The 26,157-nt window shown below is 39.7% G+C and overlaps 1 protein-coding gene across 4 annotated transcripts in view; it reads right to left on the minus strand.

The window, feature by feature from the left end:
- rttn (rotatin) overlaps nt 1–26,157 on the minus strand; it is a 218,140-nt gene that overhangs the window by 121,610 nt on the left and 70,373 nt on the right. For all 4 annotated transcript variants that reach the window (XM_087986291.1, XM_087986292.1, XM_087986290.1 and 1 more), the window contains exons 14-20: nt 24,763–24,889; nt 23,457–23,582; nt 21,945–22,061; nt 17,570–17,709; nt 4,782–4,950; nt 2,723–2,822; nt 15–103 (exon numbers count right to left, since the gene is read on the minus strand). In XM_087986291.1, the coding sequence (XP_087842417.1) occupies nt 15–103; nt 2,723–2,822; nt 4,782–4,950; nt 17,570–17,709; nt 21,945–22,061; nt 23,457–23,582; nt 24,763–24,889 (868 nt within the window). The remainder of the gene's footprint in view (nt 1–14; nt 104–2,722; nt 2,823–4,781; nt 4,951–17,569; nt 17,710–21,944; nt 22,062–23,456; nt 23,583–24,762; nt 24,890–26,157) is intronic.

The following is a 26,157-nucleotide window of genomic DNA, read 5'->3' on the forward strand; positions in this document are numbered from 1 at the left end:
CCTGATTTACATACCTTTCCATTTCTGTGCACACTTTCATGTGCAAATGAAACAATCTTTTCTACGATGCCCTGTCTTTTCAAGACTGCATGGAGTTTGGCATCTGTAAGTAAGCCAAAAAGAAGTAATTTTGAATAAAAACAAGGTGTGATCTGGAATGGACTACCTGAAAGGATATCGGATCCAGATTCAATAGCATTATTCAAAAGATAATTGGATAAATACTTGAAAGGAAGAAATTTACAGGGTAAAAGGGGAATCAGCAGGGGAATGAAACTAATTAGATATCTTAACATAAAATAGGCACAGATATGATGCATCAAATGACCTCCTGCTGTGTTAAATCATTCTATCTGTTAGTGAATACTGATTTTAAGTATATTATCTGAAAAATATATGTAAACATTTTTATTCACTCATGGTATAGACATCACAATGCAAGGCTAGCATTTATTGCAAATCCTTAATTAATCAAGGAAATGTCAGTGATTTAACTTCTTGCACAACTGCAGTCTGTGCACTAAATTCACTCCTTTATCAGTTAATTACCTACAATGAATTAACATGTTCCATGATTTTAACCCAGTGACAATAATGCAAATGTGATACATGGCCATTTCAGGACAGTACTCCATTTAGAGATAAAAGTGGATGCATTTGTGTTCTCATGCATCTGTTGCCCTGGACCTAGGCAATATGCCGTTGATTTAGGAGAAAAAAACTCTGTAGATGATCCTGTACATGGTATACACTTCAGCTACAGTGTGCCAATGATGCAAAGCATGGATGGGGCATGTTGAAGCCATGCTACTGTACCTGCACCCACACAGCCATTCACCCACACAGCACAGTGATGTGGTTAATGCAGTTCAATTACCAATTAATAGTGACTCTCCTGATTTCTGTGGTCGGAGATGCAGTAATGGTGATGCAACCAAACAGCATAGACAGGTGGTCAGAAGTTCTCATGTTGGAGATGATTGTTACTTATCACCTCATTTGACAAATATAATTTGCCAACTATTAATCCATGATGGGAGCTTGCACAGGACTTGTTCCATTCCGGTTTGAAAAGCTTGCACTACCACAAGTATAATCAATAATGAAAACTCATGACATTTTTTTAACTTTCAAAGTTTTGATTAATTTTTTCTTCTTCAGCCCACAGGTACCAATAATAAACAAAATTGTGAATGCTGAAGATCTGAAACAAAAAGCTACTACAGAGGAACCTCGATTGTCCGAAGGACACGGGCGGGGTATATTTCAATCAGTTAATCGAATTCCGGATAATCGAATGCTGGATAACAGTTTAACCAAGCATTGGGGCCTAACGATCTTGCTGGATAACCCGATATTCAGACAATCAAATGTTGGATAATCGAGGTGCTTTATACATTAGAAGTAGCAAAAAGGAATCAAGCTAATAACTTTGTGATTTTTATCAAACAATCTTTGCTGCTTCCTTCTTGAAGGCAGTTAACTCCTCATTGAGGGTTTTATTTTATTCATTCATGGATGAGAATGATGGTGGTTGTTATCCCTAGTTGCCCATTAGTGGTGGTGAGCTCCCTTCTTGAATCGGCAAAAGTGAAGACTGCAAATTGTAGAGATCGGAGTCCAGAGTGTGGTGCTGTTAAAGCACAGCAGGTCAGGCAGCATACGAGAAGCAAGAGAATCGATGTTTCGAGCAAAAGCCCTTCATCAGGAATGAGGGTGCAAAACGTCGACTCTTCTGCTCCTCGGATGCTGCTTGACCTGCTGTGCTTTTCCTGCACAACATTCTCAATCCTTCTTGAATTGGTTTGTTGTAGACAGACCCCAAATGCAATTAGGGAGGTAGTTTCAGGAATTTGACCCAGTGACACTGAAGGAACAGAAATATAATTCCAAGTCAGGATAGTGTGTGGCTGGTTCAAATGGTTATTCTTCAAACAATTACTGATGGCAGAAAGGAACAGAAATTCTGAATCAGTATGACTTTTGTTAATTCAAGAGCACTGAATTTGTAATGCTTAATAACCTGTGCAGGCTGCAATCAGATAAGTCATAACAGATCATAAGTCAAACCCAGGGCTTCCTGGTCTGCAATGCTGAGGCTTTATCCAGAAAAGCAAACAATGAGCAGATGCAGAGTTGGTGTAATTGCTGTTTCCAGTCATAACCAGAATCTTTCCTTTTAACTCTCTTGAATCATGTTTTCTTTTAAACTTTATGAGCTTCAACTGGGTACTGCTTACAACATGGCTGAACATGGGCAGAACTGACATTTTGCCACATGTTATCAACATTTATTACTCACATATTATCAGTCATCAGGAATAAGCTGGAATGCTCTCAATTACTCATCCCTCTGCCTGGAAAAGGCCACCTTACACTTGGTGCTTGCAGTGAGTACAAATGAAACAATAAATCTAATATGAAGTGGGCAGTAGTACATGCCACACTTATTAATACTGTGCAATTCCCATTACTACAGTCTTTGCTAACAAGTCTTAAAGGTCAAAAGAGATGGACAAATAATATGCAATTTGCCATAATATTCAGCCCTATCCGAGCATCATTCTTTTTCACTGCATTGAAAAAACTCCAGAAACCAACTTTGCAACGCAATATTTTAAATAAATGTACCAAACAGAAAAACAAAACTGCCTAATGTTTCAGGGTAATGAGATGCAATTATTTAAAAAAACACCGCTATCACTGCACAGGAAGCAGTTACCTTGTGCCATAACAGCCAGTTGCTCTGCTGCAGATTTACGAAGAGACAGGTCAACAGTCTCAGAGATCAGGATTTCACATACTTTACAAGCATTGCTTTCCTACGGCATAAAGAACAACAGAACAATGTTAATCTGAAAATTTATTGAGTTAGATATTTAAATGTGACAGTATGAAGCTAGCAGAGTTGTACATTAAAAAGAGAAAGAATAGTCAAGTTCAAGATATGTCCCACCTAGATTTAGCTTTACAACCCAAGTAACTGCATAATGGTAGATGATGCATCATGACCAACTTTCTTTTACCCAATCCAAATTTGTGGTCTCATTTATGCCACTGACTTTGGATTCTTTCACTAAATGAGAAGTGAGAATGTGAACTGGGTGCATATGTGAACCACCACATGCACTGGGTGAGACAAAAAGCAGTAATTATATTTTATACAGTAGCGACTTGACATATGAATGACCCCGTTCACGAACAATTCTGCTCGTAAACCGATTTGTATGTGAATTTTGCTTCAACGTACGTACGAAATTCAAGGTACGAACGAAGGTGAACATTTTAAATGACAATGTGATGTCCCATTTTCGGAAAATTCTGCAACAAAGAAAAAAACAAGTTTCTCTGGATCGTTTTCGTGTGGCATCACCAACCTCCAAGAAACGAAAAAGAGAAAAGACTCTGCAAAAAAACGAACAATGGGAAAATTGATTCAGTTCGCGAACCGGGTCCCAGAATGGATTAAGTTCGTAAGTCGAGGCGCTACTGTATATATTACATCACCTACAGTGTGGAAACAGGCCCTTCGGCCCAACCAGTCCACACCGACCCTCTGAAGAGTAACCACCCAGAACTATTTCCCATGCACCTAAACTATTGGCAATTTAGCATGGCCAATTCACCTGACCTGCACATCTTTGGATTGTGGGAGGAAACCGGAGCACCCGGAGAAAACCCACACAGACATGGGGAGAATGTGCAAACTCCCCACAGTCGCCAGAGGCTGGAATCGAACCTGGGACCCTGGTGCTGTGAGGCAACAATGCTAATTGCTGAGCCACCATACCACCCTAACGAATTTATGATCAAAGTAGGGTGGAAGTAGGTTTATGTAACTTATTTAACTGATAGGTGAGTAAACAGTCTCTACAATTATTATCAAAATACCTGTAGCTCGTAACATACAACAATAAATAGGATTTAGAAATTCAATGATTAAACTGACAGATAATATCAAACTAAATTAGGCAGCAAAATCTGAGGTAGTCCCGTAGGAACAAGGCAGTGTCAATTAAAGAATGTAATCGTGAAGTACAGTGGCAAATGAAAGTTAATAGACATGAGTAAGGCACTGCATATAGCACAAGAAAAAACATTGTCATAATTGGTTTCATTAAGGGGCTGGCTGAATGAGCTCCAGAAATATTTGGGCTGCGTTTCCTACACAGCAATAAACAAACACTGCTGCACAACTTTACCCTACATCCTTCAGCTTAAATAGCTTCTGCTACAATCTTGCAGCAAGGACCCAAGTGAATAGGGCATTTTTTCACCCAATAAAACTTCACAGCTGGGGGATAAACGCAGTAGGGACTGAGGAAGGTATGAAATAAAGTAGTCAAAACAGTTGGAGAAGAGAAATAAGGTCAGGAAAAGAAAAAAAAAATAAAGTGAAAATAGAATCAAAAGAGAAAATTAAATCATAAAATTTAGTATTTACATGTTTTGCCCCCCAAAATGCAAAAAGTGGAAGGAATAAGACTTTCATAATTGTTTTAGTTAATTTTCATAGGCAGAGATGTTGATTGGGAGTTATAGTACTCAATGGCTGAATGGCCTTTCTGATCAGTAACTATGTTATAAATTACTTGAACTTTCACCTTTAACTTCACATTATATTTAAGAATTATTTAGCTAAAAAGATCTTTAACCTCTAACTACATATTTAACTAAATACAAATATATTCTACACAAAAAAGGTCAACACAGAGACAAACAGACATTTTGTATCCTGTATTTTGTAGTTGAAAGTAGGAACAAAATTGGCAGCTCCTCACCTTGACAATAGATTTGCCAGTGTCTAATTGCAAATCAATAGATTTCTCCAATATGTACAAATCAGACACATAATTCAATATACTTCCTTGCAGCACAGGCAGTTTATTGGAGGCATCTTCTTCATTTACCAGGTGTGGCATCAAGTGTGTAAGAGCTACAGAGCGGACTCTATTGAACAAATTGATAGAACAATTATATCCTTTGACATAAAAGCATTCTGCTTATATTGTCAAAAAAGCTGCTCATGGTTAATTCCAAATGCACATTAAACGTGTACAATAGAAGCCTGGTATACACTAGAAGTTGAAATACTTTGACTCAAGGCAGCCATTTTGATAATGATGAGATTAAAACTAGAAGGTACAACGGAAAATAGTATTTGTTTAGTTAACTGTCTGATCCACAACAACTCAAATTATATTTGAACAATTATCTGAATTATCACAAATAACTAGTCACGATTATTTTTCCTTGTGGTGTCAACGTTTATTCATGAAGTCATCTCTCACTTTGCTGTATATTGAAGCCACAGAAATTCACAACTTTATCAACATGTTCTTGAAAGCAAATTTCTGTGAATGCTCCCCTTTTAAAATCTAATAGAATTTGTGGCAATTTCCCACGTTTTCTTTTGCCCAGAGAAACAATTACAGCAAACTTTGCCTTAACCGGCAAGCTTGATAAACTGACAAGTTATACACTGAAATACCAGAGGTTTACTATACTTTTGTGATCTCCACAATGTCCAAATAGTCATTTAAGGTCACAAGTGACAAAGCTCTCTGCTGGTAAGTTATCATTTAAGTGATTTACGCTGTAAACATACACCTGTTGCCCAACATTTCTGGTACTTAGTGTGGATTTCTTGGTCAACAAGAATACTTGATCAACCGGTACACTCCTAGTCCCATGGGTGTCAATTAATAAAACATTTGCTGTAGTATAAACCTAAATAAAAATGTTCATGAGGAAGAAGCACTTAATGCAAGGAAACAATGAACCAGCAAGGTGGCTTTTATGGCTATATGGATCAAAGCGCTCTTGAAAAAGACTTCAAAGTGTGGCTCAGATTTTATAGTCAATGGTTAGTGAACAGCAGAAATCCTTGGTCACCCACATCATACCTGGCTTTGTTTACTAACGTTGAACGAACTTGCAAAGGAGCATGGTGCCCTCTACTGGCCATCTGGGACTTACATGGATCAGGCAAGAAATGCAAAAAAGATTTTTATTCAACTTGTTCCAACATGGGAGGTGGAACTGCAACCTAGACCATCTAGCTTAGAGAGAGGGACACTACCAGTGCTCCAGCAACCCAATAAAAAGGATGGCTATTTAACCAATGAATCATATTAAGGTGTCTTTCCTGTGACACAAGGTATAGAATCAAACATTATTTTTGGCTAAATGTCAGTTGCACCAACTACTCTGAAGGCTTTTTTGCCATGAGGCTGAGTCTGCCATATCTTACCAAACCCACCTCATTAACCATTGCCCTGTTCACCCTATTCCAGCTCTATTTTGCCACACAGCATTCATCTGCTCAAAGGACTGGTTTCCCTGCTGCCCAGGCTTCCTTAAAAGGCTGTGATGCACCCCAGGCAAGAGGTTGCAATCTAACGCGCTGGATCCCTGCAGCTTGATGTTGTCCGGTAAGGAACATCACATACAAGCAAGAAACTAGACAATTCCAAACATAAGCTTTTATTTATAGCCATCAAAGTGAACACAAACAAAACCAAATAAGCTGCAATTCACACCACAATACGAACCAAATGCTGGCATGATTACCAACAACTATTTTAAATTCCAAATTGTCCACTTTACCCAGCATTCATCTGTTTGGAACAGAGTGACAATCAGATTCTGTCTAGTTTACAGTGCCTGATGTAGCTGAGTTCTGTTGCTAACAAGGAGATTTCCTCCTCTCTGATGCTCCCATTTTCCTCTTCGGAAGCCTGACCTCCACTCTCCAAGTGCCTAAAATGTATCACTTAGTTGCCTGCTCCACTTGTACAGGGCACAACACGCCAGGATGATATGACACATTCTATCTGGACTATATTGGAGGGCACCTCCAGAGTGCTGCAAGTAGCAGACCCACAACTTAAGCGCCCTACTATCTGCTCCATCACGATTCTGCTCACAATATGATGAGCAGAATTTGATGAAGGTGCCACAATGGCTGAGTAACCAACACATTACATCAGAAAAAGTACATGACCTTCCCTTCCCATCCCAGACCCACATCAATCATTCAACTTATCACTGAATTCAGGAGCATCCATCATAATACAAAATGACATGAGGAAGCAACATCCCTCTGTTCCCACAGCACCCTTGGAAGTTTCAAAATTGAAGGGACACTTTTGACCAGCATTTGAACTGTGAACATGGTTATGTTCACTTATTTTAGGAGGGGTGAAGAAATTGGAAAATGAATGTAACTGGATTTTGCAAAAGCATGCTTCATATATATACCCTTTCAATTTCCTAGTAGTCAGTTGTCATGGATTCCCTGCTTTCGCCAATCAAATTGACAATGACTCCACCCACCTTGTCCAAGCAGCTTTCCAGTTCCAGTTGCATCTAGCAAATAATGGTGGGAACACAACTTATGGTGGACACTGTCAGCACTGGACTCCGCTCTGTCGCCAGGTATTCCCAACAGACTCAGTCTCCTTTTACCTCACACTTTGTGGGCGGCACGGTGGCACAGTGGTTAGCACTGCTGCCTCACAGCGCCAGAGACCAGAGTTCAATTCCCGCCTCAGGCGACTGACTGTGTGGAGTTTGCACGTTCTCCCCAAGTTTCCTCCCACAGTCCAAAGATGTGCAGGTTAGATGAATTGGCCATGCTAAATTGCCCGTAGTGTTAGGTAAGGGGTAAATGTAGGGGTATGGGTGGGTTGCGCTTCAGCGGGGCGGTGTGGACTTGTTGGGCCGAAGGGCCTGTTTACACACTGTATGTAATCTAATCTAATCTAATCTAATCTAAACTACCCCAACAAGCTGTCTCCATCCATCCTTCCCATCACCCAGAACTTTGTCTCCAATTTTTCTCCTTGCTCCAAAGCCCCAAGATTACACCAGAATGAGTTTCTTCCCACTCCTAACCAACGTTTTCATTTAAGTCACTATCCCCAACTTACTGCAAGCCCCAGACCTTACAGCTTAGCTACACTGACTACCATGATAGCCTGTCCACCTACTAAGCAAGGTTAGTGTTGACTATTGATGACAATCTCTCTTCTCCGCAACCTTGGTCTGCAGAACTTTAATGTCTCCTGTCCATGAACGTCGAGTTGCCTCCACTTCTGTCTGCATTGTAGCATGCTGCCTTCAATTTCCACATTTCATTTCCGTAATTCGCTTATCAGCCACAGCCCTGAATAAATAGCCCTTTCCACCCAATAAACAGGCGTGAGTGTGCCCCTCTTCATTAATTGCTTTGCAATAACAGAACTGACTGACGAGGGATCAGAGCTACAACTGATCTCAGTGCAGCCACCCAGCTGACCTATCACGAATACCCATACAGGTTGCACTGAAACTACAGAAATAACCAGAGCCGAAGCCCCAGATTGCATTGCTTCAGAACACCTGACAATGAACAGCCAAGTGGCTGACTGACTCTGCCTGTGCCCAGGACTCAAATTGAATGATCTCTTGATTCTTTATGGCAGAACCCTCTGACTGACAACAGTTCCCTTTTTTAAAAAAAAATTACAGTTCCCATTGACTTAACTGCCGATTATTCCTCTTACACTTTGAGACATGGGCATTTGGTCAAATGACAGATAGTGTGTTTGCTGTGTATACTGTAGGCATATGTTGCAGGTGTGACATTGAATGACACAGTGCCATACAGCAAAGCATCCACCTCACTCCCCCACCCTTCAGAACACCCCCAAAACAGAGGTGTGAGCATCCATGCAAAAGCAAAGTGAGTGAGTACATGCTAAGACAGCAAACTTAGAGCCTCGAAATCCACCTGTTCCATTGTTGAGAGGTGTTTTTCCTTTGTGCAAAGTAGTCTGGCAGCAGTATTACAATGAAAGGTTTCAGTGCACTCCAAAGTACAGTACAGAATTTTACTGTTTTGAACTGTAATTGATCTGAGACAGTGATGTGCTGTGATAATGTTATGAGGTTGGTGCTTGTCTGGTGCCATACGCCTTGGATGAAGGAAAGAGATTGTTGCTACCCATGGAGTGTGTCCTGAGATGTTGGGGAATGCTGGTCAATGCTTAGAGGAGCAAGAAGTGAGCTGGAGGAACAAATGACAAACTGGAGCAGCTAGGTACCCACTCAGACTTTCATATTAGAAGCGGTCACTGTTCATCCTCTCTCCACTGCCTGGTAAAATAGCAAACTGCATATAAATGAGGTGATAATAGTTAATTATGAGATTTTATTCCATGTAAATACGCCTTTCGCTTCTTACTAGCAAGTTTCTTATCTGGCTGTTAAAACCTCAAGCTGAAAATCAACGTTTTTCACATCTGACCTGCATTACCAGTATCATTCAAGGGCTGTGAAGATTCTGCCCATTGTTCCCAGTGGTAGTATGATAGTAACCAAAGGACACAAATTTAGGTGATTATTAACAAGAACCTGAATTAGCAAGAAGAATCATGTTTATTTTCCCAACACAGAAAAATATTGTGATCTATTATGTACCAGCTAGCAAGGCAATCAATGAACCAACATCGTCTACAAAATTCCATGCAAGGACTGCCACAAACACTACGTAGGACAAACAGGAAAAAAGTTAGCCACCAGGATACACGAACACCAGCTAGCCACAAAAAGACACGATCCTCTCTCACTCGTAGCCCTACACACGGAGGGAAAAAAACCACCATTTCGACTGGGACAACACATCTATCCTGGGACAGGCAAAGCAAAGACATGCCAGAGAATTCCGAGAGGCCTAGCACTCCAATCACAACGCCATAAACAAACAGATAGATCTAGATACCATCTATCAACCCCTCAGAAAACAAACAGGAAATGACATCACCACAAACCCCAGGAACCCCATCCAGGACAAACATATAAATAGAAAGCAGGAGACAACAGCTTCGCTTCACTTGAAGGTTGTCACTGATGATGTTACCTAGCCAGGTAATGAAACGTCTGGATATCAAACCTACAGCTCAATGAGCAAACCTACACCCAAACCTCAACCTGAGCTACAAACCTTCACAAAACTTGCAAGAATCAATACTATTGCTCAAAACAGGACTGGACAAAAACTTGAGAAGGGCAGACAAAGTAGGTTTAGTTGAATTCTGCACACCATTGTTATTCTCTATCACTTTGAACAGTATTTCCTTGATTTCTCCTTTTTTCAAAGGCACCAGTATCAAGTATCAGCTTAGTAGCAAATCCAGCCGTCCAGTGACAAATGGTCCGCCATGTGAAACACCTCGGTGGGGATATGTTAGTTGCCTTGGTGACTTTTGCCCGAGGATTCTCAAGGAGATGAAACTTGGAATGGGACAATTTAGATTGAACAGCTGACTCTACCGCTCAAAGACATGCTTTTTATTTTCCAGCTCAAGGTGAAGATCAAGCCCAAGCATTTCAAACCCTCCAACCTAGATAAGCCCAAAAAGCAAGGGATCCCAATTTCTGGAACAGAAAAGCAATGAACATTTAAAGGAAAAGCTGCAGCTCCATTTTGAACCAGAGTTGGTCATCTCTAGGTACAGAATCCATTTAAAAAGATTATTCAGAATTTTGCTGAGAAAGCAAGAAGTGCTAAAATTAAGATCATAAACCCATAAGACATAGGAGCAGAAATTAGGCCATTCAATCCAGAGTCTGCTCCGCCATTCAATCATGGCTGATAAGTTTCGCAACCCGATTATCCCACTTTCTCCCCATAACCCTTGACACCCCTTGATACTCAAGGCCTATCAATCTCAATCTTAAATACAAGCAATGGCCTGACCTCCACAGCATTCTGTGGCAATGAATTCCATAGATTCACCACTCTCCGGCTGAAGACGTTTCTCCTTATCTCTGTTCTAAAACGTCTTCTCTTTACTCGAAGGCTGTGCCCTCGGGTCCTAGTCTTTCTTACCAATGGAAACATCTTCCCAACATCTACTTTGTCCAGGCCATTCAGTATTCTGAATGTTTCAATTACAGCCCACCTTATCCTTCTAAACTCCATCAAGTATAAACTCAGAATACTCAAAAGTTCCTCATATGTTAAGCTTTTCATTCCTGGGACCATTCTCATGAACCTCCTCTGAATATGCTCCAGGGCCAGTACATCCTTCCTGAGATATGGGGCCCAAAACTGCACACAATACTCCAAATGTGGTTTGACCAGAGCCTTACAGAGCCTCAGAAGTACATCCCTGCTTTTCTCTTCAAGTCCTCTCAAAATAAATGCCATCATTGCATTTGTCCTCCTAACAATTGACTCAATCTGCAAGTTTACCTTGAGAGAATCCTGGACTAGAATTCCCAAGTCTCCGTGCATTTCAGACTTCTGAATTTTCTCCGCATTTAGAAAAGAGTCCATGCCTCTAATCTTCCTACCAAAGTGCATGACCTCTCACTTTCCCATATTACATTCCATCTGCCAATTTTTTGCCCACTCTCCTAATCTGTCCAGATACTTGTGTAGCCTGCCCACCTCCTCAAAGGTATGGTTACAGGCTAAATCTAGTACCAGAACAACATTCATCTTAACAAAAGGTAATTAATTCAATCAGGTTCCCATAAATCCCTTTGCAGCGATCCCTAAATACTGTCAGCAGTTGCACTAAAACAAAACAGCCAAACCAGAGAAGTGACTAGTGATCATTAGTTGTGTTCATGCAAGGTGACGTAGATCAACTGAGATAACATCCATGACAATGACTCAGTTGGGGGTTGATTGATTGACAACACTTGCAGATTCATAGTGACATAACCTTTCCACTTAAGCAAAACAAATGACTAATTTCCACAAATGTTTCATGTTCAAAGTGTTCCTGTATACTACAGGCAAGTGCCATAAACACTTGCTGCCAAAGAACCATTAAAGGTTGACACTCCATATAGTCTCACCATAGATATCTGGCACTGTAACAAACGCATTCAGAAGATATTAGATTGCGGAATAAAATAGATAACCTCCCTGTCAAAACAGAAGCTAACATTGCTTCAATGTACCATTTCTGTAATAAATTGATGGGGAAATAAACTAATACTATAAATCATATCTGGCTACATGTTTACATTGTATCAACTATTTCCATCCCAGTAAATTTCTTTTAATGGCTATGGAAAAGATGCAACTATTCTTTGAGATGAGTTGTAGTTTCAGCCCTGAATGACAGTGCTGTTTGATCGTTGTTGAGCACAAGTGATAGGGTAGTTGTTATGGGGGACTTTAACTTTCCAAATGTTGACTGGGAATTCTATAGTTTGAGTACTTGAAACGGGTCAGTTTTTGTCCAACGTGTGCAGGAGCGTTTCCTGACACAGTATGTAGACAGGCCAATAAGAGACGAGACCACATTGGATTTGGTACTGGGTAATGAACCCGGCCAGGTGTTAGATCTGGAGGTAGGTGAGCACTTTGGTGATAGTGACCACAATTCGATTAAGTTTACTTTAGCTATGGGAAGGGATTGGTACATACCACAGGGCAAGAGTTATAGTTGGGGGAAAGGCAATTATGATGCAGTTAGGCAAGTTTTAGGGTGCCTAGAATAGGGAAGGAAACTGCAGGGGATGGGCATAATTGAAATGAGGAGGTTATTCAAGGAACAGCTAGTGCGTGTCCTTGGTAAGTATGTACCTGTCAGGCTGGGTCAGGAAATTGTCAAGCGAGGGAGCTGTGGTTTACTAAAGGAAAAAGAAGGCTTATGCTAGGATGAGACGTGAAGGCTCAATTAGGGTGATTCAGAGTTATAAGTTAGCCACAAAAGACCTAAAGAGAGAGCTAAGAAGAGCAAGGAGGGGACATGAGAAGTTGTTGGCAGATAGGATCAAGGGAAAACCTAAGGCTTTCTATAGGTATATCAGGAATAAAAGAATGACGACAGTAAGATTAGGGCCAATCAAGAATAGTAGTGGGAAGTTGTGCGTGGAGTCAGATGAGACAGGGGAAATGCTAAATGAATATTTTTCTTCAGTATTCACACTGGGAAAAGACGATGTTGTCGAGGAGAATACTGAGATACAGGCTACTGGACTAGATGGGATTGAGGTTCACAAGAAGGAGGTATTAGCAATTCTGGGAAGTGTGAAAATACTAAGTCTCCTGGGCCAGATGGGATTTATCCTCGGATTCTCTGGGAATCCAGGAAGGAGAGTACAGAGCTTTTGGCTTTGATCTTTCTGTCTTAATTGTCTACTGGAATAGTGCCTGAAGACTGGAGAATAGCAAATGTTCTTCCCTTGTTCAAAAAGGGGAGTAGAGACAACTCTGGTAATTATAGAGCAATGAGCCTTACTTCAGTTATGGGTAAAGTTCTGGAAAAGGTTATAAGAGATAGGATTTATAATCATCTAGAAAAAAATAAGTTCATTAGGATAGTCAATACGGTTTTTTGAAGGGTAGGTCATGCCTTACAAACCTTATTGAGTTCTTTGAGAAGATGCCCAAACAGGTGGATGAGGGTAAAGTGGTTGATGTGGTGTATGTGGATTTCAATAGGGCATTTGATAAGGTTCCCCATGGTAGGCTTTTGCACAAAATATGGAAGCATGAGATTAAGGGTGATTTAGTCGTTTGGATCAGAAATTGGCTAGCTGAAAGAAGACAGAGGGTAATGGTTGATGGGAAATGTTCATCTTAAAGTTCATTTCCTAGTGATGTACTGCAAGGATCTATTTTGAGCCCTTTGCTGTTTGTCATTTTTATAAGTGACCTGGATAAGGGCATAGAAGGAAGGATTAGTGAATTTGCAGATGACACTAAGGTCGGTACAGTTGTGGATAGTGCAGAAGGATGTTGCGGGTTACAGAGGGACATAGATAAGCTGCAGAGCTTGGCTGAGAGGTGGCAAATGTGGAAAGGTGAGAGGTGTTTCACTTTGGAAGCAGCAACAGGATTAAACAGTACCGGGCTAATGGTAAGATTCTTGGGAGTGCAGATCAGCAGAGATCCCTGTACATGGATCCCTGAAAATTGCCACCAAAGCTGATAGAGTTGTTAAGAAGGCGTGTTAGTTTTATTGGTAGACAGATTGAGTTTTGGAGCCACGAGGTCATGTTGCAGCTGTACAGAACTCTGGTGTGGCTGCACTTGGAGTATCGCATACAGTTCTGGTCACTGCATTATAGGAAGGATGTGGAAGCTTTGGAACGCATTCAGAGGAGCTTTACTAGGATGTCGCCTGTTATGGAGGGAAGGTCTTAGGAGGAAAGGCTGAGGGACTTGAAGCTGTTTTCATTAGAGAGAAGATTGAGAGGTGACTTAATTGAGACATAAGATAATCAGAGGGTTAGGTAGGGTAGACAGTGAGAGCCTTTTCCTGGGATGGTGATGGCTAGCACAAGGAGGGGTGATAGATATAGGACAGATGTCAGAGGTAGTTTCTTTACTTATAGTAGCGGCATGGAAAAGCCTTCCTGCAATAGTAGCAAACTCGCTAACTTTAAAGGGCATTTAAAATGTCAATGGATAGACATATGGATGAAAGTGGTATAGTTTAGATTAGATGGGCTTCAGATTGGTTTCAGAGGTCAGTCCAATATCGAGGGCCGAAAATCCTGTACTGTGCTATAATGTTCTATTGCAGTGGGAGCCATATCATTTTGTTCCCATTGCTTCTCATGATTTTACTGTCATTAGAATTCTAGATGTTGTGCAACAACTAATTGGTGAATTTCCAAATGCCTTTAAATTTTATCCTTGCAACATATTTCTCTTTTAGTGATTAAACTTTGAAAGTTGATATGCAATTGGTGTACAAAGTCGTGTTTTTCAAGCATCATCTCTGCAACTATCGGAAACAACTTTTTGTATGTTTGTTCTGCAAATAAACTAGAATGTTCAATTCCACATTGACAGGATTCAAAGAAGTAAGGTGGGTGCAGGTTGTATGGAGAATAAGCAGAAGGTAGACAAGTTAAACCAAATGATTTGTTTCTGTACTGGAAATTCTGTGTAAATCCATCTGCTGACAGGACAATGGCTAATTGCTATTAAAGAGAAAGAACAGCAAATTTTACTGCAACCTATATTACTTCCCACATTACCCCATTTACCAGCAGAGAAGTCTGGCAGGTTAATGTAGATATGTAGAAACCATATGCCAATTATTTGAAAGTGGTCTGAAGGTTCCCTTGCCCTGTGGCTAAACACATTGCTCAGGTAATGGAACTTCATTCAGATAGCCTTCGGAGATTTGTATGCCAGCATGCATCCTGTTGTGATAACCTACATCTTTGAACTCAATTGTGCAACATGTTGAGAGAACAATAAATATCATAACTTTCACTTCTGGAATTTACCACTGACTTTTTTTCTGCTTTTCTATAGTTAGATATCTTGAAGGTGAAAAGTAAGGTGTTGATGATAATGGAGTGCTAATAGTTTGATTTTAATCTAAGACCATGCATTTCCAAAATATAACATGCAAGCATCTGCTTTTCACTGTCGGAATTACCTCGTGTGAATTTGAATTCTAACGGCTTTAATTTTTCTCCCACCAGCCAACTAAGAAAATTGACTTGCTAATTCTTCTGACTCATTTTTGACTTGAGATCATAATAAAGAAAGTAGAAAGTATACAATTTGAGAACATTTACTCAGCAGACGGTTCTTCAAAGAGTACTTTTACAATAAACTTACAGCAGAAAAAAAGCCCAGGCCTACATCAACATTCATATTCCACACAAGCTTCCTTCATCTTACTTCACCTCACAGTATCAATATCTTTTAGTGAGGCTACTGTAGAATCCTGGCAAAACAGTAGCTAATGTGTGTACAGCAGGATCACACAAACAACAGCAAAGCAGATACTGTAATTTTGATTGAGGAACAATAATTTTCCGAGATAACTATGATATCCCTTCTTTGGTCTTCTTTGAAGTGACATCCATTGGAAGATCTGATTTAAAAACTGATTAATTTTTCGTGTGTATTTTTAGGAATTTGCACTTAAATTATGACGAAACTTCAGAAGTTCGTAACTGGCTATTTCCAAAGAATTTGAAATAACATAGAAATTAGGAGCAGGGGTAGGCAATTCAGCCCTTTGAGCTGCTCCACCATTAACTATAAGATCATGACTCAACTTATCCTGGTCTCAACTCCACTTTACTGCCTGCTCCCCAAAGCCTTTTTCATCAGACACACATCTATTCCTTTCTTGAACTGGTTGATTGATTTTGCCTACAATGCACTTTGGGGCAGAGTTCCACAGATTCACAACTCTCAGGGATTTAGTTTCTCTTCATCTCAATTCTGAATCTACTTTCTCTCAGTCCATATCTATGACCTCTTGTTCGAGACTGTCCCACAAGGGGAATCTTCTGTTCAACATCCACCTTATCAAGACCCTTTAGTATTTTATATACCTCAATCAGATCCCACCCCTCATTCTTCCAAACTCCAGCGAGTACAAACCCAAGCTATTCAACTGTTAGTTGTATGACAACCCTTTCATCCCCGAAATCAACCTGGTGAACTTCCTCTGAACTGTCTCCAGTGGCACCACATCCTTCCTCAAAATGTTCCTGATATGTTCTCACCTTATGTAATTACAACACTACTATTATAATCCAGTCCTTTTGCAATAAATGCTAGGATTCAATTTGCCTTTCTTATTATATTCTGCACTTGCAACCCACTTTCTGTGATTCATGTACAAAGACACCCAAATCCCTGAGCTTTGAATCTGCCTCCCATTTAAATAATAATTTGCCCTTTTATTTTTCCAGTCAAAATGGACCTCACACTGGTGCACATTAAAGTTCACCTCCAGATGTTGACCCATTCTCCTAGCCTATCAATATTCATCTGTAAATTCTTTATCTCCTCCTCACTACCTCTTTCCCATCTATTTTAGTGTCATCCGTGAACTTTGCTATGCTCCTGTATTGCTATGTACTCCGTTCCTGCATGCAGATTGTTTATATAGGTTAAAAATAATGGCGGTCCAAGAACTAAACCCTGTAGCAGCCCACTAGTTACAGACCACCGTTCAAGAAGAACCCATTTATCCTGCCCCTCTGCTTTCTGTCAGTCAGTCAGCCAGCCAGTCAGTATTCGATCCAAGCCAATACTCTTCACCTAACCTTCTGGATCAGTCTTTTACTCAGCACCTTGTCAAATGCCTTTTGGAAGTCTAACTAGAGCACATCCACTGGATCAAAATTAGAGTGGTGCTGGAAAAGCACAGCAGGTCAGACAGCATCCAAGGAGCAGGAAAATCAACGTTTCAGGCAAAAGCCTTTTATCAGGAATGCTCATTCCTGATGAAGGGCTTTTGCCCGAAACATCAATTTTCCTGCTCTTTGGATATTGCCTGACCTGCTATGTGTTTCCAAGACCACTCTAATTTCGACCCTGATCTCCAGCATCTGCAGTCCTCAATTTCACCACATCCACTGGATTCCCATTAGCCCTCTTACTGGCTACAATCTGAACGAACCCCAGCAAGTATGTGAAGCACGACTTGCCCTTCATCAAACTGTACTGACACTGGCACGATGTCGTGAATGCAACTGCTTGCATTTTCTAACTTGATGAAACGTACTAGCTGCATCTCAGTTCAATGCTAAAGAGAGTGGCTTATTTTAAAATAAATTACAGTATGCTTACAAATGCAGCTTGCTCATAAAAAGTCGAAGAGATGCACGAATCCTGGCTGTGCGTGACAGAATGCCAGCTGTGTCTTCATTGCATGGTTCACTCAGTGCAAGGATGCATTTTCCTAGTGGATCTTCAGTTGATGCAAACCCCTGGAAAAAGCACATTGTAACAAGGCATGGGAAGACCTCAAAACTGTAACAATCCCCTTTCATGACTGAAAAGCAGGTACTCAAAAAACTTCATCTGCAAATTGTCTGTGATGTAGCCAACCCTAATGGGCATTTATCAGGGCATGCAGTAAAACTCTCAAATTACATGGTCATCCAAAAGGATTGGAGAAAGAGAAATCAAAACATTTTCTCAATGGAGAAGACTATGAGTTGTGGAAGAAAAAGGAATTAAAGCTTCCATTCTTGAAAAAGTTACTCTCAGTTAGAATACAAATATTAAAAGTTAATAGTTTGCACATGGAGAATAGTTAAGTCTAATGGAACACTGACATGTATTGCAGATATGAAAATGAGGAAATTAAACTTCAGCTTGTAAAAAACCTCGACCAGACTCTGTGTGGGAATGCGTATGTTGTGGTTCTGTTCGCCGAGCTGGGAATTTGTGTTGCAGACGTTTCGTCCCCTGTCTAGGTGACATCCTCAGTGCTTGGGAGCCTCCTGTGAAGCGCTTCTGTGATTATCCCTCCGGCATTTATAGTGATTTGTATCTGCCGCTTCCGGTTGTCAGTTCCAGTTGTCCGCTGCAGTGGCCGGTATATTGGGTCCAGGTCGATGTGCTTATTGATTGAATCTGTGGATGAGTGCCATGCCTCTAGGAATTCCCTGGCTGTTCTCTGTTTGGCTTATCCTATAATAGTAGTGTTGTCCCAGTCAAACTCATGTTGCTTGTCATCTGATTTTGTGGCTACTAAGGATAGCTGGTCGTGTCGTTTTGTGACATTACTATTATAGGACAAGCCAAACAGAGAACAGCCAGGGAATTCCTAGAGGCATGGCATTCATCCACAGATTCAAATCAATAAGCACATCGACCTGGACCCAATATACCGGCCACTGCAGCGGACAGCCGGAACTGACAACCGGAAGCGGCAGATACAAATCATTATAAATGCCAGAGGAAACAACACAGAAGCGCTTCACAGGAGGCTCCCAAGCACTGAGGAGGTCACCTAGACAGGGGACGAAACATCTGCAATACAAATTCCCAGCTCGGTGAACAGAACCACAACAACGAGCACCCGAGCTACAAATCTTCTCACAAACTTTGAATGCATATGTAGTTGTCAGCACCACAGTTCACAAAAGAATACAGTTCCGAAGAACAGTCATTAACTCTGTTTTCTCTTCAGAAGTGCTTCCAGACCTGCTGAGTTTATCCAGCAATTTCTGACTTTGTTGATAAAGGTATTATGCTTCATATGTGATGTAACATCTCAAATACTCTGTAGTTTGAGTCTCTTATTTTAAAGAAAGGATATTGATGCATTGGTTCACAGTAGGTTTCATAGATTGATCCCTGGAATCAGCAAATTGTCTTATGAGGAAAGAGTTTTTTGAGGGATCATTTCACTGAAGAATATATGAATTTTGAATTTGAATTATTGTTGTCACGTGTACCTAAGTACAGCAGAAAGATTCATTTGCAAGCAGTACAGGCAGATGATAGTAAGCAAGGACATAACAGATCAGAATGTGCTTAGAGGGAGGCATACAGGTTACATTGTACAGGAGGTGCAAGAAACAAATCAACATTATTCAAAGTTAATAACGGTAGAACCTGTTGGTGCATGTGTTTGAGCTTCTGCATCTTCCGACAGAAGAGGTTGGAGGAGAGTATTACCGGGGTGGGAGGGGCTTTTGATGATGTCGGCAGCCTTTCCATTACAAAGCAAAGTGTAAATGGAGTCCATAGATGGAAGGTTGACTTCCATGGTCTGGGCTGTTTACACAACTTTCTGTAGCTTCTTATGGTCCTGGGCAGAGCAGCTGCTGTACCAGGCTATTATGCACCCGGACGGTATGCTTTCGATGGTTCATCTGTAAAGGTTGGTGAGGGTTTTTATGGACATGGTGAATTTCCTAAGCCTTCTGAGGAAGAGGAGGCGTTGTTGCACCTTCTTCACCGTCGCATCTACATGGGAAGTCCAGGGCAGATTGTCGATTATTGTCAATCCTAGGAACTTGATGCGCCCAACCTCTGCTCTGTTAATGTTGAACGGGGCGTGTTCTCCTCCTTTCTTTCTGAAGTCAATGATCAGTTCCTTTGTTTTGCCGACATTGAGAGAGGTTGTTATCATGGTACCATGCAGCAAGCCCTCTATCTCCTTTCGGTATTCTGATGCATCGTTGTTTGATATTTGTTCTACTACAGTGGTGTCGCTAGCAAACGTATAGATGGCGTTCATTTGGAATTTAGCTAGATAGTCGTGGGTTCACAGGGAGTACAGTAGGGGGCTGAGAATGCATCCTTGGGGGTTTCCAGTGTTGAAGGTTATCATGGAGAAGATGCAGTTGTCTATCTCCACTGATTGTGGTCTATGGATCAGGAAGCTGAGGATCCAGTTGCAAAGGATGGAGCTGAGACCCAGGTCTCAAAGTTTTGAGATCAGTCTGAAAGGGAGTTGAAGGCAGAGCCGTAATCAATAAGTAGGAGTCTATGGTAGGTGTCCTAGTTGTCCTGATATTCCTGAATAGTCTTGGCAAGTTAGACGTGAAAAGATTATTTCCTTTTATGAACACGTCCAGAAATAGGACATACTATTTCAAAACTAGGGGTTACCAATTTAGGACAGATGTGACGAATAGTTTTTTTTCTCCGAGTCGAGAGATGTTGGAACTCTCTGCCTCAGCAGGTGGTGGAGAGTCACTGAATATTTTTAAATGTAGGTTTGATTTATTCCTTTCCCTTACACGAATTTAAGGTCATCAGGGCAAGGGGGAAATATGGAATTTGAAATACAAACATATCAGCTATTATCCTACTGTATGGCAGAGGAGGCTCAAAAAGAGTCAATTACCTACTTCTGCCCATGATTTTTATATTTGTATACTGGACTTGGACTGAGTGTAGCACAAATTTCCAAGAAAGCTTTTGTTATTGAAAAGGTTGAATTACAAAGAAGGGTTGCATAAAGTTACCCTTTATTTACTTGCATAAAGAAAGCATTTAAAAATGTTTAAGGGAACCAATAGAGTTGACACAAGGTATAGATTTTCATTTACAGGTGAATTCAAATCAAAACAACACAACCTTAAAAATTGAGCAGGGTCATTTAGGACTTTGCACATACAACTGATCGGGAAGAGTTGAATTAAGATTCCAAAAGATCATGTACCCTGAGTGAATTGATAATTTCTGGATGGGTTTGGTTAAGACACTCTTGTTTGGTAAGGATATTGTAGAATATGCAGCAAATATGGGTAAATGGAATTAATTGAACAACGCAGCAAGCGCGAGAGGTTTAATCGTCCTACATACATGGTGGTCAGAGATGTGATGATGATGTGCACTCGGATGATGATGATGTGCACTTGACAAACTAACTTTGTTAAAATGGATGAAGTTTACCTATTAAAAGGCAATGAAACAGACATTTTATATTATTTTGATGGTGATTTCTTGCACACACATGAAAGAGAAGCTGCATGATAAACCTTCTTTTCACCCAAGGTCCAGGAAACAATGTCACCGATGTACAATGTTCTGTAGGGATATTAATTACAACTGACCTTTTCAGATCTTGGTGTCACTTGATAACAACACATGAGCATGAAGGATCAATGAAGAGGTAAAAAATGACAAGGCTACAGTTTAATCATCACTGCTATAGCACCAACTATTCTCGACTGAAATTTTAAGCATGTGACAGGTTCTGAATAAAGTGGAAAATATTCTAGATACTCAGGAATTTAAACAGTACCTGAGAATATATTTAAAAATGTTATTTTTGCTAACTGTTTCTAAAATCTGAGATATTGTATTTTCCAGTATGAATAGAATGATACTGAACTGGACTTTCATTTTGACAACTTTAACCCTTCAAAGGTTTATACAAGGCAATTTGTCCAATAATTGGAATTCAGGAAAAGTCTAGTATTTTAATATATTAGTGCTTTTGTGCACAAATATATTGGTTATAAGTTAGAAGTATTATTTGCTTGGTCAAATAGTATACCATATTGAAAGAAGACTCCATGCTGTTGCTATCCCCAGATCACAGATAAATTATGTGTCGAATAAAAATCGGGAGGAAAAGGCACTACATTAAAATGTATCTACTGTAACATGTCTAAAATTCATTTTTGCTAAAAAACAATGCTACTCCTCTTACGCTATTAGAGTACTGTTTCACAATTTTGTAGTTACAATTTACCTGCAATATTGGAATCACAGGATATAACGCTTCAATTAACTTATTCCAGCTGAAAGTGCTCATTATCAGGCGGCTCTGCAGTAAGTAAATAAGTATTTCTTTTGCTGCACTGTTCACCTGTAAGACAATACAGTAACATCTGCTGTTAAAGGTAAATTCTTTTAAAAATGTACATATCCCTGGCAAATGAACCAATAAATCCAAGCTGAGCTAATATAGAAAAAAGTAAGCTTCAAGAAAGCTTTTGAGACAAGGGAAAGATCTGACATAATCGAGGATATTTACTGAGGAAAATGGGCTGAATTGACTCATGCTGCATCTTAACAATTGTGTGGCTCTAAGATTTGCAAGATGAAGATGGTGGAAGGTACTGCTGCAATGGCTGAACGGAGGCACAAAGAAAACCAAACATCAAACAGAGGGCAAATTCTGGAACATAAAGCTGCAGAATGTAAGCATGTGGAAGATAAAGTAATAAGAGACACCTGCACAGGAGGAGGAAGATTTTGAATCAATGACATGGAGAGGATGGAACATAAATTTTGCAGAAGACCATGAGATAAAAGCTGAACTTATGTGGAACAGAATGGAGGATATTATTGCTGGTGAGTTAAAGTAAGTTTTTGCTTATCAGAAATTCGATCATCGCTAAATTCTGTAAACAAAGGCCAGCAAGTAAAGCAAGTGGCTGTCAGAATACGTGTTTGTGCATCGCAAACATTGTAACTTTCCATACATTACTGCTTCTTCACAGGTCTGTCACCCAACCAAATAGCATCTCTGAACATTTTACTCTGAAAATAATGTATAAGTGAAAGCATCTGTAAACTCCTTGTGCAAATTCAATAAAATATTAATAAATCCATAAATAATTGAAAACTGATTTATGGCCTTGTATGTCACAGCGACCTATGTGGAGGACAAATAAAGAAAAACTCCAAATGCTGAAAATTTGAAGTAAAAACAGAAAATAATGAAAATTGCAAAAATGTTAGACTTCTTTTCTCTTTTCAGGTGTCGACACATCTCTGAGTATCCAGCATTCATGTTTCTAATCCTTAGATTTTACGCAAGAAATAGTTTATCTTTACTTTTTTTTCCATTAAGTCACAAATCCTCTCCTCTTAAAAACAAACTTAACAGTAATCAATAATGAAATAATCTTTACAGCTTCCTCCAGTTCCTATCAATTATTAACTTTTTTTTCTGTTTAAATTAAATTATTGTTCTCATCAGTAATTTGCTCCCCCAGCTTCCAGCTCTTCATTTAACCCCTTCCTGTCTCACTTTCAGGCTTTACAAATAATTACAACCTCATTTCCAATGCTTCATCAGTTATGTTTCTAGACCAACTTGATAAATTAAGGCTCATAATGTGGTAGAGAATTGGACAGAATAGAGAAAGTATAGAGTGGAATGGTTAAAGAAATAAAAGAGGGACAAAAGACATGGACTAGCGGGTTAAACGAAAGTAGCATTTCTTTGTACATATTAAACAATCTAAATAGCTACCTGTTGATTTGGATCCTGTAGGCCGAATGTACCTATTTCATACAAAACCCAGGCATGGAGAAGGAAATTAATACCATTAGAACTTGATAACACTGGCTTGATAACATTGTGGATTCGAAGGCAAACCTTCAGAAGAAAAAAGTTTTAAAAATTATGAGTGTTTCAAAACCAATTCTGCATTTCAATAATTGCAAGTCAATGGTATTTCAGAAATAGGCTTAAGAAGAAATATGTAGTCTATTTACCCACAAATTTTATGCTAAATCCATCTCCCATTCTGTGTACATTAAGAATAATATTAATAGTAATCCATTAACCATTCTGCAGTTCAAAGCTAGTCTTATTTTAGCTAAATGCTAGTAGTTACAAGTGAATTTAAGAAGGCCTGGACTAGCTGGGCTGGCACCATAAATGCAGTGTTGTGGAATACTACACTCTTAAAAATACCATATATTTGATGAAAATAAGAATAACACCTGTCTCCTTGTATAGGTGGGTGCAAATAAATCATAACACACTGAGGAAATGCTTTGGAAGACTTGTGGTTTTTGGGCCACCGTCACCATCATCAGAAATAGATTATTCATTTATTGTATTGCTGCATTTGTGGCTTCCTATGCACAAATTATTAAATTAAGTCACTATTTTTAAAAAGGTCATTCCTTGACAGTGAAGTTCTTGACATGTCCTAAAAATGGTCATACAAATTTAATTTATATCTTCACCTCAGCTTTGGTAGACTCAGCCCCAAGCTCTTTTACTGGTTCAAGTTTATCTAATATTTATTATGGACTGAAAAAAAATCCCCTCATTTTCATTCTTCACAGCGAACTCAGCAAAACGTTCAAAACACAGTATTAAGGTTCGAGTTATCTTCATACTACATAACCAGCAGACTCAGTTTTTCAATGCCCAAGCCTCCTACCAACAATCTTTACCATCCTTATTCATCAACCCGAATCTCTCAAAGTCTGAAAGGAAGTGTGGCTGATGGTCACTCTCTGTCCTGCCTTGTTCAGACTGTCCTCCTTTTCTGTAGACTTGATATGCACTTTAATCATCCTGGCCTCATCTTCTGCCAAAATGCAAAACTCTCGAACAAGGTTTAGAGTTTTACAACATGGAAACAAACTATCCTGTAATTGATATTCTTGCTGCTTATTATGAGGATCCTCCCACTAACTCGTCTAATCAACAAATCTTCCAATCCTTTCTCCCTCATATACTTATTTTGCTTTCTCTTAATTGCATAAGTAGTGAAAGTAACATCTACAGGTAGTTAACAGATGAAGCTGTTTCTTCCCACCTTCACGAGTTTTAAACAGCAGCGATAACATTCGGCTTTAATAATTGGCATGGCGTGAGACAAAAGTTTCAGGAGTATTTTCCGACTCTCAGCTTCAATTAGTGGACTGGCATCTACAGATTTGGAACTGTGGAAAAAGAAACACAAACAGCAACAATAGTCTTCAAAATTTCCAAAACATCTGTAGAAGACTATTCTGACCACAATAAAACTCTACAACTAATAGTGTAAAACAAATATATTTTCCAGTATTAGTATATCTATAGCCTTAACACCCTAGTAGTTGAATTGGTTAAATTAACAGCACAAAAACTGAGAAGGTAGTGTAAAATGGAGTGGGTGAATTCAATGCCAAATCAGGCATAGGCAGAGAAATAAAGACAGGAAGAAAGAATGGACATAGAAAGAGAAGTAAAGTGAAAAACACTAGGAAAGAGAAAACAAAATTTGAAGTTATAACTTGTTAAAATATCTAACAATTCAAATCTGAAACAGTGAGACACAACACTTTCAGCGACAGAGTCAGGAAGACTATTTAGTAGTAATTACACTGTCGATCGTGTACAGTTCTGGTCAATTGTGTACAGTTCTGGTCACCGCATTATAAGAAGGATGTGGAAGCTTTGGAAAAGGTGCAGAGGAGATTTACTAGGATGTTGCCTGGTATGGAAGGAATGTCTTACGAGGAAAGGCTATAGGCCTTGAGGCTGTTCTCGTTAGAGAGAAGGTTGAGAGGTGACTTAATAGAGACATACAAGATAATCAGAGGGTTAGATAGGGTGGACAGGGAGAGCCTTTTTCTAAGTATGGGGATGGCAAACACGAGGGGACAACTTTAAAGTGAGGGGAGATAGGTATAACACAGATGTGAGAGGTAGTTTCTTTAGAGAGTAGTAAGGGTATGGAATGCTTTGCCTGCATCGGTAGTAGATTCGCCAAGTTTAAGTGCATTTAAGTCGTCATTGGACAGGCAAATGGACATACAATGGAATAGTGTAGGTGGGATGGGCTTCAGATTAGTATGACAGGGCAGCGCAACATTGAGGGCCGAAGGGCCTGTACTGCACTGTAATGTTCTATGTTAATGTAAACGGTACCTAGCATGAAACAGACAAAATTTAATTTTGTTATTTAACTCGGAAATACAACAACTTCACATCTAGTGATGTGTTTCATTGAAAAGGCAAAGAAGAAACAGGTTTTTATGCATAACTATTGGCAGTATGGCACAAATTGGACAGCAGATTTTGGATATAGGAGTTTAACTGTGTAACAGCAATAGCTGATGCACTGTTTGCACATAAGTAACTGAGTTTCATTTGCCTCAATACTATTTTGACATCAAATTAGGGGTGTGTGTCTTGATATATTTACTTTAATTGCAACATAGAAACT

This window comes from Chiloscyllium plagiosum, unplaced genomic scaffold, assembly GCF_037043375.1.
Source record: "Chiloscyllium plagiosum isolate Xiang-an unplaced genomic scaffold, Cpla_swu_hap1 HiC_scaffold_4, whole genome shotgun sequence".
Classification (NCBI taxonomy): domain Eukaryota; kingdom Metazoa; phylum Chordata; class Chondrichthyes; order Orectolobiformes; family Hemiscylliidae; genus Chiloscyllium; species Chiloscyllium plagiosum.